This window comes from Opisthorchis viverrini, assembly GCF_000715545.1.
Source record: "Opisthorchis viverrini unplaced genomic scaffold opera_v5_75, whole genome shotgun sequence".
Lineage (NCBI taxonomy): Eukaryota > Metazoa > Platyhelminthes > Trematoda > Opisthorchiida > Opisthorchiidae > Opisthorchis > Opisthorchis viverrini.
The window spans coordinates 42,970-56,191 of NW_008751732.1; the positions used below are offsets into that span (position 1 = coordinate 42,970).

The following is a 13,222-nucleotide window of genomic DNA, read 5'->3' on the forward strand; positions in this document are numbered from 1 at the left end:
GACAAGCCTGTCTTCAGACTAATAAGCAAATGGCGCTGTTAGAACAACTGCCCCCAAGCAAAACCTGAAATGATGAATCCGCGACCAAATCTAAACCAAGCTTCCTTCTCATGAATTTACCACCCGATAGTCGAGCGACCAGCGTAGGATACTTACCGCCAGACATCACATTAGCAGACTGATGCCGCAAAGCTTTTAGCATGAGAGTATTTAGTGTTATTGTACGTTGAGGCAAGATGGGTGCACAAAATGATATCAGATATGGTGGCAAATGAACGAATGCAGGCAAATATTGATGCGAATCCACTACGGATCAGTTCAACAGGTTCGGCTTACAGCAATCACGTACACCATATGTAATTGGATTATGTGCACCAGATCACTTACGTGTCAATCAAGATAGCATCATGCAGAATTACGGACCGAATGGGTTCTTTATTGTATGCTAAATGCGGTGCAACATGAAGTTTACTTACGAACAGCTCTTCCGTCACAATACCTACTATGTCAGATTCTGTGGTCGCTTTACGGCCGGTACACAATGCGTTTCAACATTCAACGGCTGGTGGCTGTCAAGAGGATACACGGGAAACCAACCTCAAATGCTCTGAATAGAACACACTATTCGATAGAGCTACTGCGACTATTGCAGGCCTCGGTGGTGTGTCTTTATAAAAGCAAGTGATGTGACTAACTTTGTCACCGTAATAATCAGTGACATCAACTGTACTTTGAAAGATGAAATGACTTGGCTTGGTAGGCCACTCGGCATGACAACAGTCTAAAAAACAACACCTGGCTGTGATACGGACCAAATTTGCCTGAAGTACAAAACAATACTGAACGACATATGATATTACGATGTCCAGTCTCAGGTTGAAAAAACGTTTTCTGGTTCATTTTGTGACTTCAGTTTAGAAAAAACACCGAAAGGACCGCCTAGCGCTGACTGCCCTCCGGAAATTGGCTGTAATGAAGGGTTGATTTTATCGACAGTAATCAAATACCTAACAATGGCTAGACTATCCAGGGCTGCTTAGTTCATCACCAAACATTCCTAAGCTTTACCGCCAAGGCGAACTGGATGCAAACACTCACATATTGATCACCACTAAAAGGATAAAGTGCCGTTTGCTTCATTTTTACCTGTTTTTGGACCCATAGACTTTAGTTCTGAAGGTCAAATAAATGTATTTGGATGAACACACAACACGACAAATCAGAGATTCCTTCACTACCGTCGCTCTCATTGTGTACATGTGGTGCTCAATTTAACTGTATTTACTGCCCCAACTTTCGCTTGCCAGTACTGCGACTGGGGCGGTTATCAAACACAGAGGTTCGAAACCATAAGTGTCCCATCATAACGAGTACCTAAATGACGTGAAACAGAAATCTTCGTGGTTATTTCTAAAGCAACAGTGAGGTTCGTTTCTGGGAGAAGTGTACTGCCAATCGGTGCTGGTTCGGCCAGATCCGCTGAGAGTGGATCAGATACGCAAACTCCCTCTAATCTGTGTTCGCTGCTGGATGAATTCCATCGCAGACCCAGCAGTTGTGAAACTGATTCCAAAACGTTCGATAACCATTTGGATCTATCGTTTCAATTATTTCTGCGGGGATATTTATTGTTACAAAGATATCGACACATCCCACAAGATTGCCTCTTCGAAGTATTCCTCTGTAGTAGTTAACAAAAGGACTTAGGTGCATCATAGCTCGCCAGTAAGTATGTGTTCCAGGATAAGGGGTTCCATTCCTCCGCCAAACTGTCGACTGCCCCAATCCTCGTAAGCTAAACCGCTCTTGAAGAAAAAAATACTTCGATATGCTGAATATCGCCCAAATGAAACTTCAGGTAACGTTACCACTTCATATTCGTTTGAAAAACATTAAACATTTCAAACATTGGGATCTCGACCAAATCACCCGTTTGCACAAACGAACATGCAAATAAGCGCCATTCTGAACGCAAATGACTAAATCACCACAAATGTGCTATCTTAACTTGCGAGCTGACGAGCTATTAACTAATCGAGAGAACGAGTCGGAGCCGTAAACCGCTCACATGTCGGGTGCACCCTCTCCCACAAGAACGCATGTAATATAGGTAACGGAACCGCGTCATTCCAAGGCGCTAAGAGAGTGCACTTAGCTCAGTCATGAGGAAATCCAACTGTGTTGATAGCGTGAGCAGATTTCGTAAATTCATTTGAAATTTATTCCTGTTGGTGGCCAAAAAGGTAAGTGTTCAAACTACCAGCCGGTAGGTCGCGAGTTCGAGACTCCATTGAATCTCGTGAGACGCAACATTGCTGAGGACTGGTCTAAATGGCAAGACGAAATATCTACTAAGAATTTCCGTACATGAAGGAATAAGCTTCCCTACTTTGAGTATCAGTCTCGCAGGCACCGAGTGGGGAATGCATTGCCAACCGACTCATCAGATGTACCGGCTCATATGCCAACCCAAGTGATAATGCTATCGTCAAAAACTCACAAGTTTGCACCTCACATCAGCAAGGTGATGAAACCACTTTTCTCGCACATCAAAATGACGGATGAAAATATATACTGCACGATGAACACCATAATTTCTACAAATAGCATACTTTCTTTACACGTAGGTGTGAAATAGGCATGAAGCAAACTGTTACCTAACGAATGAACTGATGAGATCTGTGGAGTGTGGTAAAACCAATCAATGTCTTGGGTCCTTGTGAGAAGATGATCGTAGGTTTGACATGGTGAAATAGAATGGATGACCTTTCTAAGGTGTTTCACCTATTCTTGACTAAAGTAACCCTTGACATATGACAAAAAAAACTTCAAGACAGAGATACCCTTCAGTCTAATAACAAGTTGGTCACCATTTATTTCAACAGCACCGTAGAATCAAGGTAAATGAACTTTTTATGGCGGAATCAACTGTTCTCAGACATAAATGAGGTTCGATGGAATGCATGCTACAGATAATAGATGTGTTGTCCATATCTTCCTGAAATTAGGCTGCAACATTATACCACTTTGCGGTAGTCAGATGAATGTTCGGACCGTTGAATGGTTGAACCAAGAATCACGCCTCCAAGATGTAGTGCATTGGAATCTGTTACCGTTTTTACGGAAGTGCTGTTCCTAAGTCAACGAAAATCCTGCCCTATGGAAATCCCCGTAAGTACCCAGCACCTATTTACCAAATTATAAAGAAACATGGCTTGGTGACATGCATAAATCTGTGCCGCTGTTTTGCAGTTCGGCTCATATCTCTTGCGCAGACAAAGGGTCAGTTGCACAATCCTGATGTGTTAAAGAGACGAATGATTCCTGGTATATGTCTCGGAAGTGCATCGTTAAACCATGATTGCTTCGTACCTATCAATAGTAGATTTGGAGAACGTTCAACCTAATAGTACTTGTTGTACTCAAAATCCACTACCTGGTTTTTCCAAGTACCAACTGAACAGCAGTCCAACCACATGAAATGTACTTATCCCATAACTTTAACATTAAAATCTAAACAAGCAATTGTCACGAATCGAATTCGGCTTGAATTGTCCGAGCACACTGAAGAATTTGTGACGTGATATCCTTTCCAACTAAATAGGGGTTGCATTACTCAATTCATACAAGTTTCAAGCCTTCTGCACGTAGCAAAGTAGCCCTCATCTCTGCCATATTATTGGTAGTCGCCGCCTCCAAAGTGCACGCACTTCTGCACGTCAAGCACACTTTACGGTATTACACTGACGTAGGTGCATGTAACGAGTGCGCTTGTAGTGAGTCATCCTGATCGAAGCCAAAGCAGGAGTAGCAAACAGGTAACCTGACAATTTTGCATGCCATGGCAACTGTCGATTGCAAGGTACTCAGGAAAGCTATCTCAGCAGGGTAAGAATTAATATCCTGATGGAAAAGCTGGTATCTCCAATTCACGAACAATAGGAGAACTTGGTGTCCAAACTGAGCTCTTACAGGACCTCAAAATGATGTTGAAGGTCTCTTTTTTCTAGGCTGACACGTTAAACCTTAAATAAAATTTCAGTTGATTAACTGACACATATTCACAATGTTGATGTGCTCACTGTAAGTGGCGACTCGGTCGATTTTTGGCAACAGATCTCTAAGAAAGCCAGTTGGTTCAATCAGAAGCGTGAGATTTCTTGTGCTTCTTAGTGTGCAGATCTCTGTTATCCATATGGTGTTAACCACAACTATAGGCATCCGATGCGGATAGCGATCGAACACCACTCAATGCTTCAGAAGTGATGTTTCTCTCAAGACAGGGCTCTTGGAGATCTTCCTTTGTTATTTCCTATGATAAAAAGAGTTTAGTTTCTCAACATTAATTCCATCAGCTGAACTGTTATATGCTGAATAAAACTACAGCATATCGCTTTATTCATTTGAATCATAGGTTGTTAGACAGATATTATCGTCCGTATTCGGACAATTTGAGTAAGCAAAAAATCCATAATGAGCGTTGTTCACGCAGACAATCTTTGAGTGGATGCCTTTTCATACAAAGTATTCACACCAAAGGGATAAAACAACAATAACAAATTAGGACCGGAGAAGATAATTCTTTCTGGTGAGGATTGCCATCTTGAGCGAATCACTTGTCTCCTTCTTACCTTCTTCTTGTGTTTCTACGTAAGCGATACTACCGAACATAAAAATTAACTATTTACAGTGACACAAGCGGTAGAATATGTTCTCAACCATGTTGATTCATCAGATCGGTACTTTAGCGAAATCCCGGTTATACCTAAACAAAATCAATAAAAAGTAGGAGCGTTCAATCTGGTTGGACGTGAAGATTTCCACCAGAGCCAAACAGTTGCTGCTATGAAACACTTTCAGCCAGCGAAAGTTTTTTTAAACAAGTGCAGTCGGCATCAGATGCGGTGAGTGTTATTCATGCTTCCCAAAATAAACCAGTATTACTTGCCAGGTTTTTAGTATATCACGAAAGTTTTACTCCCAGGAATGAGAGTAATGTCTGGAAAGTTGGTCACAACAAGCACCAAGACGTTCTCTTCACAGCTGACAACAAATTGATAAAGAAGTCGATGTTAAACACTAGAGTTTCTGCTCCTGTTTGAATTTTCCATTATGAACGAAATGTGCGATTTCACAAACGCCTCATCACTACTGACAGATCAGACTGGTAGGGGTGTTAGCTTTGAGATGTTTAGAGTGTCAGTCAGCAAAAACAACACACCGGGGGGGGGGGGTTTGGCGTTACAAGAAACCGTCCAAGTAAATTTGATTCGCTGTCGAGTGTACTTATTAACTCTTCGCTCCCAGGACACAATTCTGAAACACGGCATTTTATACTGTCCGACCAATCAGATCTCAGAGAAGACACAAGCATTGCGAAGCATTACGGTGGTATCAGAAATTTATTTAACTGCTACTCACAGGACATGACTAAAAAAGTAACCCATGGGTTTAACAGCGAGACACTGAAGTGAGGATATTCGGACATGACTGAATAATGGAGCGAACAAACATGGAGGTACTAATAAAAGCTGTGGACTTATTCGGTGTTGAGAATACCGGATTCTCTCTAGAGAGAGAGAACACACCATGTGACAGGGCCAAGGATCTCTGTAGTTGGAGTGCAGATCGAATGTCCAATGAAGTACCAACGTATCGAGGTATGCTTGTATCTACCTTCCTTCAGCAGTGCTTACTCTCCCCTTGAAAATAAAGAGCACGGAGTATATATCCTCTTCAAAACCTGCGCATTTCAGATGTCTAACGTAAAGGAACATAGATTTCCGTAAATCGAACCCAGAAATCCTTATTCTGTGAGGAAGTGAATGGTAAAACCAAAGGCGTTCCCTAGAGTGTTGTTTCCGACGATCAGCCTGTGAACACCATTTCGTGGTAAACTAGGAATAGCATGGCGCAGAACGAACCAAAAACCTCAAAGGCGAAACAGTTCCTGCTGCCTCAACCCAAATAAAAGGAAAAGACATGAGATTTCCGATTATAAGTCCTCCTTTTGGATAGAACAGCCAGAATAATGTGCTTTTCATAGCAAACTTCTCTCAATCGAAAATTGCATTCAGCTCAAACGAATTAGAATTGTATGAAAGTGAAGTAATGATATACCTGAAACTCATTCAGTTCTTCAACAACCTCACGAGTGAACTGAAAAACGACTAGTGAACGGATGAGATCAGGGGGAAACAAAAGTACACAAACAAACAATTCGATTGGTATGTTGATGTTAGTCAAATCACGTGAATCATTATTTGCGGGTATGTGTAAACATTCAACAAATCGATGCAAGGTAAAAATGAGGCAAAAATCGAGGACATGTGGTTTTGAACTCCTCAGTGCTTCAGTTCATTGGCAACCGTCTTTTTGTAATCACCGCAGATTCAGGAGGACCTATCACCGGATTTCGCCGGTCAGTTCTGACATAATTTGGTCTCCGCGGCGTATTGCAACACATCACTTCAATTCGAGTCGGGAGAAGCCAAAAGCAGCCGGGGGTGAATTTTCAGCAAGCGACGGAATGATTTCAAACAGTTGTATACGGAACTAAAGAATCTAGGATCACGTGACGGCTGCTTCAAGGTACACACGATAAATCACATCTAACAAACAGTATTTTTGCGACACTTCAATACCACGTATATGACAGGAAAACATAGATGCCAATATATTTCAACAACACATGGGTCGGTTTCACAGCAAGAAAATCACCGTAAAAGATAATCCTGACAGTGTAGAATAGAGAACCTGGCTCCCTTTCTACATTTCGAAACCGAACGTCAGCTTGCACACACCTCACAAAACTACTGAAAACTGACAATAGCTTCTGCACAAAATTTCTCACTGGAAGGTTCATCATTGACTTGATCTGAATGATTTCCCAAAGGGTCCAAAAGACATGCAGATCTAAACACGCCTCTGATTACTTTTATTTCGCACAAATGCTAATGAGTCTCAAATGATTCTTGATGGCCTTCGCAAGGTCACCACTAAAAATTACTCATTGACAGTTAGGATGCGCGTGGAAACTTGCTTCTACTCCAAAAACTGTACACTTCATACTCACGAGTCCTCTGTCAATAAACTTCGACCTGCTTTTCTCTATATTATTTCAGAACAGATATAATACTGCATTCGGGATAAATGTGTGAATTTGTTTAAATACACCCGTTGTGTCGGTCAGCGTTATTTTCCAAGGAGTCAATTAACAATTACTGTACACGTCACAGGAGCAGTTTAAAATTCAGGGGTGTTAAAGTTGGATCGCCAGATCAACTCACTAAAATGGGAAACTGCTAAAAATGAGTCAGTTTCATTTACGCTCATTTCTGAGGACAAAATAAGATGACCAAATTCATCAAAATAATAAAAAAGTAGTAGCCTTTTGGTGTCTAGCTGCCGTGCCACCCAAAGAAAACAGGAGGGCTGTCAGGTCACCCAAGTCCATACAGCAGAAGTCGAGGTACCAGGGTCGGGTTTGAACCACGGTTCTTCCAAACACTATATTCGGGCCTCAGCAACTGTGCTATCTCGAGTCCTATTAAAACAGTAGCACTTTATTCGCTTATAAGTATTGGGAATAGGTTGGTTAAAAATTCATCAAGAATTTGATGTCAGTTGTGTTGTATCTGTGATTTGCCAAGTGGCCGTTGTCTGGAACTTTAATCGATCTTTTATCTCATTTTCTACCTTATTATTACTACGTGCGGAGAAGAAGCCGCACATACCAAGGTGCATTAGCATGCCGAAGTTAGACCATTTTCACGTAAACTTTGATTCTTTGAACTTTGCGGCGAGACTGAAAAGTTTACAACATGGTACACTTACCCGTTGGCTGGAAAATACCACGTTAAACGGAAATTCATTGTGTGTTGACACGTTGACGTGTTTAGAAGATCAGTTTACTATTCTACTAGAAGGAAACAGTGAAATATTAACAAAAGGATGGTAAGACCACCAAACCGAGATAAAGCAGTCCTGTTGTCAGTGTAAACCAGACTGATTTCGTGCATATTGACTGCGCTAAAGCATTTGATCGTGATGCTGGAGTCAAAATCTCATGAGGTCAGAGGGAATACTAATTTGATCTGATAGTACTCTATTCGGACGCACGCTTTAGGCCATTCTGAATAGCACAGGTTCAGTACGAGTGACTTGTCTGCAATGCTCCGACGCCACCTACTCGAAGTGTACGGGAATGACCAACAGCTGAAGCTTTCGAGTTAGTTGAATTCGAATGACCGTACACCGTGGTTAGAATTCAATAATGGTGACTAGGTCGAAAGATTTAAATTTGTCCTTTAATCGTTCTGAAGGATGGAATTCGACCATAAATTAGAATGAGTGCTATACCGGTAATCAGACATCCCCAACTGGTTGCAGTTTATCAGACTAGTGGACAGTTGTGAAGATAAACAATTCTACGGATAACAGTCTCAATAATACTGTACCCTCAAAAGTTTGAACCTAACCAGAAGACAACTGACACCACTGCACCCATCCACACGGTCCTGGTCGTTTCCTCTCGTCGAATCAGACCGATTACGGAGATGAGGAATTCCATCACTATCTTGCCCACACAAACGGTGCCCGATGATTTTCTGTACAACTGGAGGATACTAGGGAAGGAGTGACGCTAGAACCTTTCTACAAATGGCAGGACACACTCAAGCCGTAGAAACACAACAGACTGCTTGGTCACTGAGGGCAGTTGACGTACCCGAGGAAGTGGCTGTCGCGGTAGTCCAGGACGACTCAAAAAGAAATATGGAAATGATGCCCGGAATATGCTTTCGTATTTGCATTGCAGGCTCAAGGGGCGAGATGGTTCAAGTGGCTAGAGCTCGAGTTTACTGACCGAAGGTCCGTGGTCCGAGCCCGACCTCCGCCTCCCGACTTCCCCTGCCTAAGCTTGGGCAACCTTGCAGTATCCCAGCCCTCGTGTTTCCTTTGGGTGGCATGGCAGCTAAGAACCGAAAGGGCCTTACAGCTGAACGATTACATTCTACAACGCTGAGAATGATATGATAATCTGTTGAGGAATCAAAAGAAATTCCCACAGCTTTCCACCAAAATTGTACTGACTCCAAAACATGCGTTAAAACCAAAATTCCAGCACGACAGCACCGTCATATTTTACTGTCTGAAACCATACGTTGAAACAATGCGGACGAATTAAGAAAATACAGAGTTTGTGAATCCTCAACTGGTGAATCTCATTGGGAGGTTTCCGGATTTTAGGTGAGGTGAAAAACTCAATCTTAAGGTGAACGTTATCCCCATCATAATGGAGTAGGAAGCAGCACATTGCCACTGTAATCCCAATTTGTGTTAATTACATCCAGTCACCAACATGATGGTACTGGTGCATGTCCGTTGCCGATTGTCCATATGAAATCCGGGGATGAAAAGCCTGCCTGTTAAACTAGGTAGTAAAGCTTTCACACTGAAATTGCCTTCGGTACAATGGCCACGATATGGTGGCGCTCCATCTCAAGATAACGGCAAGAAATGTTATTAAACCAATGGTACTTCCAGCAGAGGCGGGATACCTCTTACTAGCGAGTTCTGCCATTATCGTCGCCATCGAAAACAAGCTGAAAATTCAACTGATTGCGCGAATTCATAAAAGACGTTTTTGTCATTTTGGACGCGCGATCCAAAGTGGTTATCTGATGTAAAAGTCAGTCTGTTCCCGTAAGCTATGAAAGCGATCAACATGAATATTGTCTGATATGACTCAGTCACATGGAACATGAAAACGGTACACCATATTGCTTTAGTGTACGGATAAACGTGTCACTGTTGTAGTAGAGAACACGGTTAAGATCTACATTTCGCGCGGAAGCTGGCCAATATCTGTTAAGAAACACGTTTTGGACCTTGTCCTACTTAATGCCTAGGTCTGCTACCAAAGACTGATGAGCAGTTGAAAAAACAGGACATACTTTCCAGCGCAATTAATCGAACGGCTGTGCGCCGAAAACATATAAAGTTTGATTACCTAAACCAACGCACTTGAATAAAAGACGATTTAAGCACAGGAATGTAAGTTTCTGCTAAAACTATAATAGCCGCTTGTGCGAAAAAATTGCTAAGCTTGTGTTTCTAAGAATTTAGCCAACGTTAGCCAACATTACGTTTAGCCAACATTACCGGTTCGTGACTGGAAATTTGTGTAAAATTCTTGATACAATGTTTCCTTAAACCAGGCGCTTTGTCTTCAACGACGTTGTGGGTGCACATGAGACCTGGTAGAAGCAGCTGATGTCGACTTCAGTACAACAACAGCATCACCGTTAACGAGGTCTTCTAAGAGCAAAGATATATTTAGCTATCTGATTCCGCAAAAATATCAGGATTTGTGATCACGTCAACCTGACTGGCACGTAGACGCTACCCGAATTCCGTTGCCTGACCTTGTTTGTAGAGGAAGTGTATTACGCCAACCCCCAAAAAAACTTAGGCCCCTTATTTGGAAAGAACGCGAAATTTTTCGTGAGATGGTAAATAACGTAGGGAAATCCACCTTCAATGAGGTCGTAGGGACTGCGTTTGTTCTATTGTTATTGTGTGCGGAAAATGAGGAATTCAGGAACACATGTTGGCCCTGGAGGCCAATATGTCCGGTCAATCAGTAGGTAGCAGATAATTACGGTGAACCGAGAGCGACTGTCAGGCCATCAAGTTAGTAACGTGCACCCTGCTCAGCAAAGCAGCCTCGCCTTTGGCCGAGATGACGACTGATTTGTAACAAGCGTCCCGGCACCAACCACACTGAAGAGTACTTCCTTGACAATTAGCAATTGTAATTGCATTTGAGGCTTCATCAGATTATCCCTTCGAGAAAAGAAAGTTTACATTCACGACATGGCCGTTATAAGGAATATATATATATATATATAGTGATACGTAAAAATCAGCTGGGTCATTGCCTGGCCTCAAGTTCCTAAGATTAAGCTTGCAGAGTACAGTGTGGACCATATGTTGAACGAATTTACCTGAAGAATCGGTGGGGCCAAATCATCTCATTTCACAAGAAAATTTGCAAGCGACATGGAAGTGTGGCATCACGTGGTCCAGATTTATTTGGTTGTACATGTGCAATTCATGGTCGTACGTGAACTGGGCTATTGCCAGGCCCAGACAGGAGGACTAGACTTCTCAACCAGTCTTCGGCTCAAAAACTCAACTGCAAGGCATCGGTAGTTGACATAAGTCCACCAGAAGACTGTGTTAGTCAGACCTTTACCCACTGACCGACCTGGTATGACAGGCTCTGTGAGTGTTACAAGTACGCTCTCCAGTATAACTCAGTGGGTTATGAAGGCACACAGATCTTCACAAAACGGTACGTTCCAGTCTATTGGTGAGGGAATTTGGTTACGAAGTCGAAATGGAAATCAGAAGGGGTCGTTCACGTAGTGACTGGAATAGGTGTTGCAGAGTAAATGTCCTCTGTTGTTCGTGGGATTAATACTTACGAACAAATGACTAGGGGGAACGCAATCACTGTAGTGTAATGTCCCGACTATGTGGTCTTTCAAAACTGATCAGACCTGGCCTCTTTCCCATAAGCAATATCGAGAAGCTCGTTTCTCCAAATAGTTCCGGTTGTGCGGCTGATCAACTAAACAGGATTATCCTGAACAGTAATTCACAGAAAATACTCATGTACAACCTAACTTTCTTTTTTTAACGAGAGAATGAATCTCAGGCGAATCACTCGTTTATGACATTCTTCGACTGCGCTGCACAATGTCAGCCCCGTGTTTCGAGATATTGCAGTACACTGCCTCGTAGGAACACAATATTCACACGGTTACTGAATATTCTTCGAGACGAACGATTCAGCTGAGATTCAGTTGAATCTTCCAATAACAAACCAAATTAACTTGCAGACGAGTTTACTTCGCGGATTGTGGACAATCTGGATTTAAGTAGAACATAAGGATGACGAAAACTCAAGGACTGTGTCTACCTGATGAGCTACAAGAAAGGTGAAACCACCGTTGACGATCAATGTAAATCTAATAATGAATCCGCAACAAACAAAAAATCTTTAGAGGAGTGTCCGTTTATTTTTTTTAATTGGTTTAGCGCGTGTGAATAATTTGGCATGCGTTCCTGATGTCCTTGTTACTTTGTTTGGTAAGGAGCATCAAATGAAGCAAGGATTCACAACCAATAGGCAAACTGGAAATTCTTCGATTTCTGGGTCTAAAAAGAAGCAGAAGCAAGTCATTCTCATCAGCGTCGATAGTGTAATCAATCCGGAAGCAGAGCAGATAAGGTGGTGACAAGTGAATGTTCAAGTACGTGACATAGGTACATATAACTGATAAAAAACAGGACCCTCAGCCCTTCAAACGAGGCTATTACATCATTATAGTTCTTTGAGAATGACATAACCCTTAGGCGAACGTTTGTGTGAAGATAACGCACATGTGGCCACAACAAATAGAAGGTGGAAGTAGTCTACGAGCCATTGTCGGCATACAGGTGGAACAATATTTGGATGGCAAACTTTGGACAAATAAAGGTATACGTACACACACACACACCTAGAGAACATGTGCAAGTGACTAGTAGTTGGATGGTTGACCGACAGAGAACGTGGTGCGGGTAGTTTTCTACAATGAGAACCATGAGAAGTAATTAATAGGATGGTAGTAGTCTCGGTATACAATGATCGAGGCCATCACACGCTGTCCACCGATGAAAGGTAAGGATCAGAGCGGGGGCAAGAGTTGGATTGTGAAGCAGGTATTCGATCGGATCCAAGCAACCAGCTGAGATATTGATGACAGTTTGGTTTTGTGACAATGCTTCAAAACAAGGTGGGGCAGAAATCATCGGTTGGAAAGGGGCTGGATGCGGTGAAGGTAGCGGATGGGCGAGTGGGTCAGGCCCACGCAGACTCAACCAACCGACGGCAGCAAATCCACATAGTTCGACGGAAACAGTCCAGTTTGACCACCAGGAAGACGACCGCGCCACCAGTTTTCATTCTCGTGTCCAGTCACTTCGATTACATCACCTCGATGAAAAGATAGCTCTTCGCTGTCTTCGGCTGCAAAATCAAACCGAGCGATAACCCGCTGGATTCCGTGCTCCCGACCAGAAGTCGAGAAGGTCTAAGGGTGTGTAAAAGGATTCTTGAAAATGTAAAAGATGTCGAATAAGTTTGAGTAAGTAAGACGACAAAGATAAC

General features: G+C 42.5%; 1 protein-coding gene across 1 annotated transcript; it reads left to right on the plus strand.

The window, feature by feature from the left end:
- Positions 1-249: 249 nt before the first annotated feature.
- Positions 250-12,308, plus strand: T265_04531 (hypothetical protein; the record flags this gene model as incomplete). The annotated part of the gene is made up of 2 exons (XM_009169295.1): positions 250-325; positions 12,109-12,308. 2 exons carry the CDS (start codon positions 250-252, stop codon positions 12,306-12,308), a joined length of 276 nt encoding a protein of 91 aa, XP_009167559.1.
- Positions 12,309-13,222: the final 914 nt, after the last annotated feature.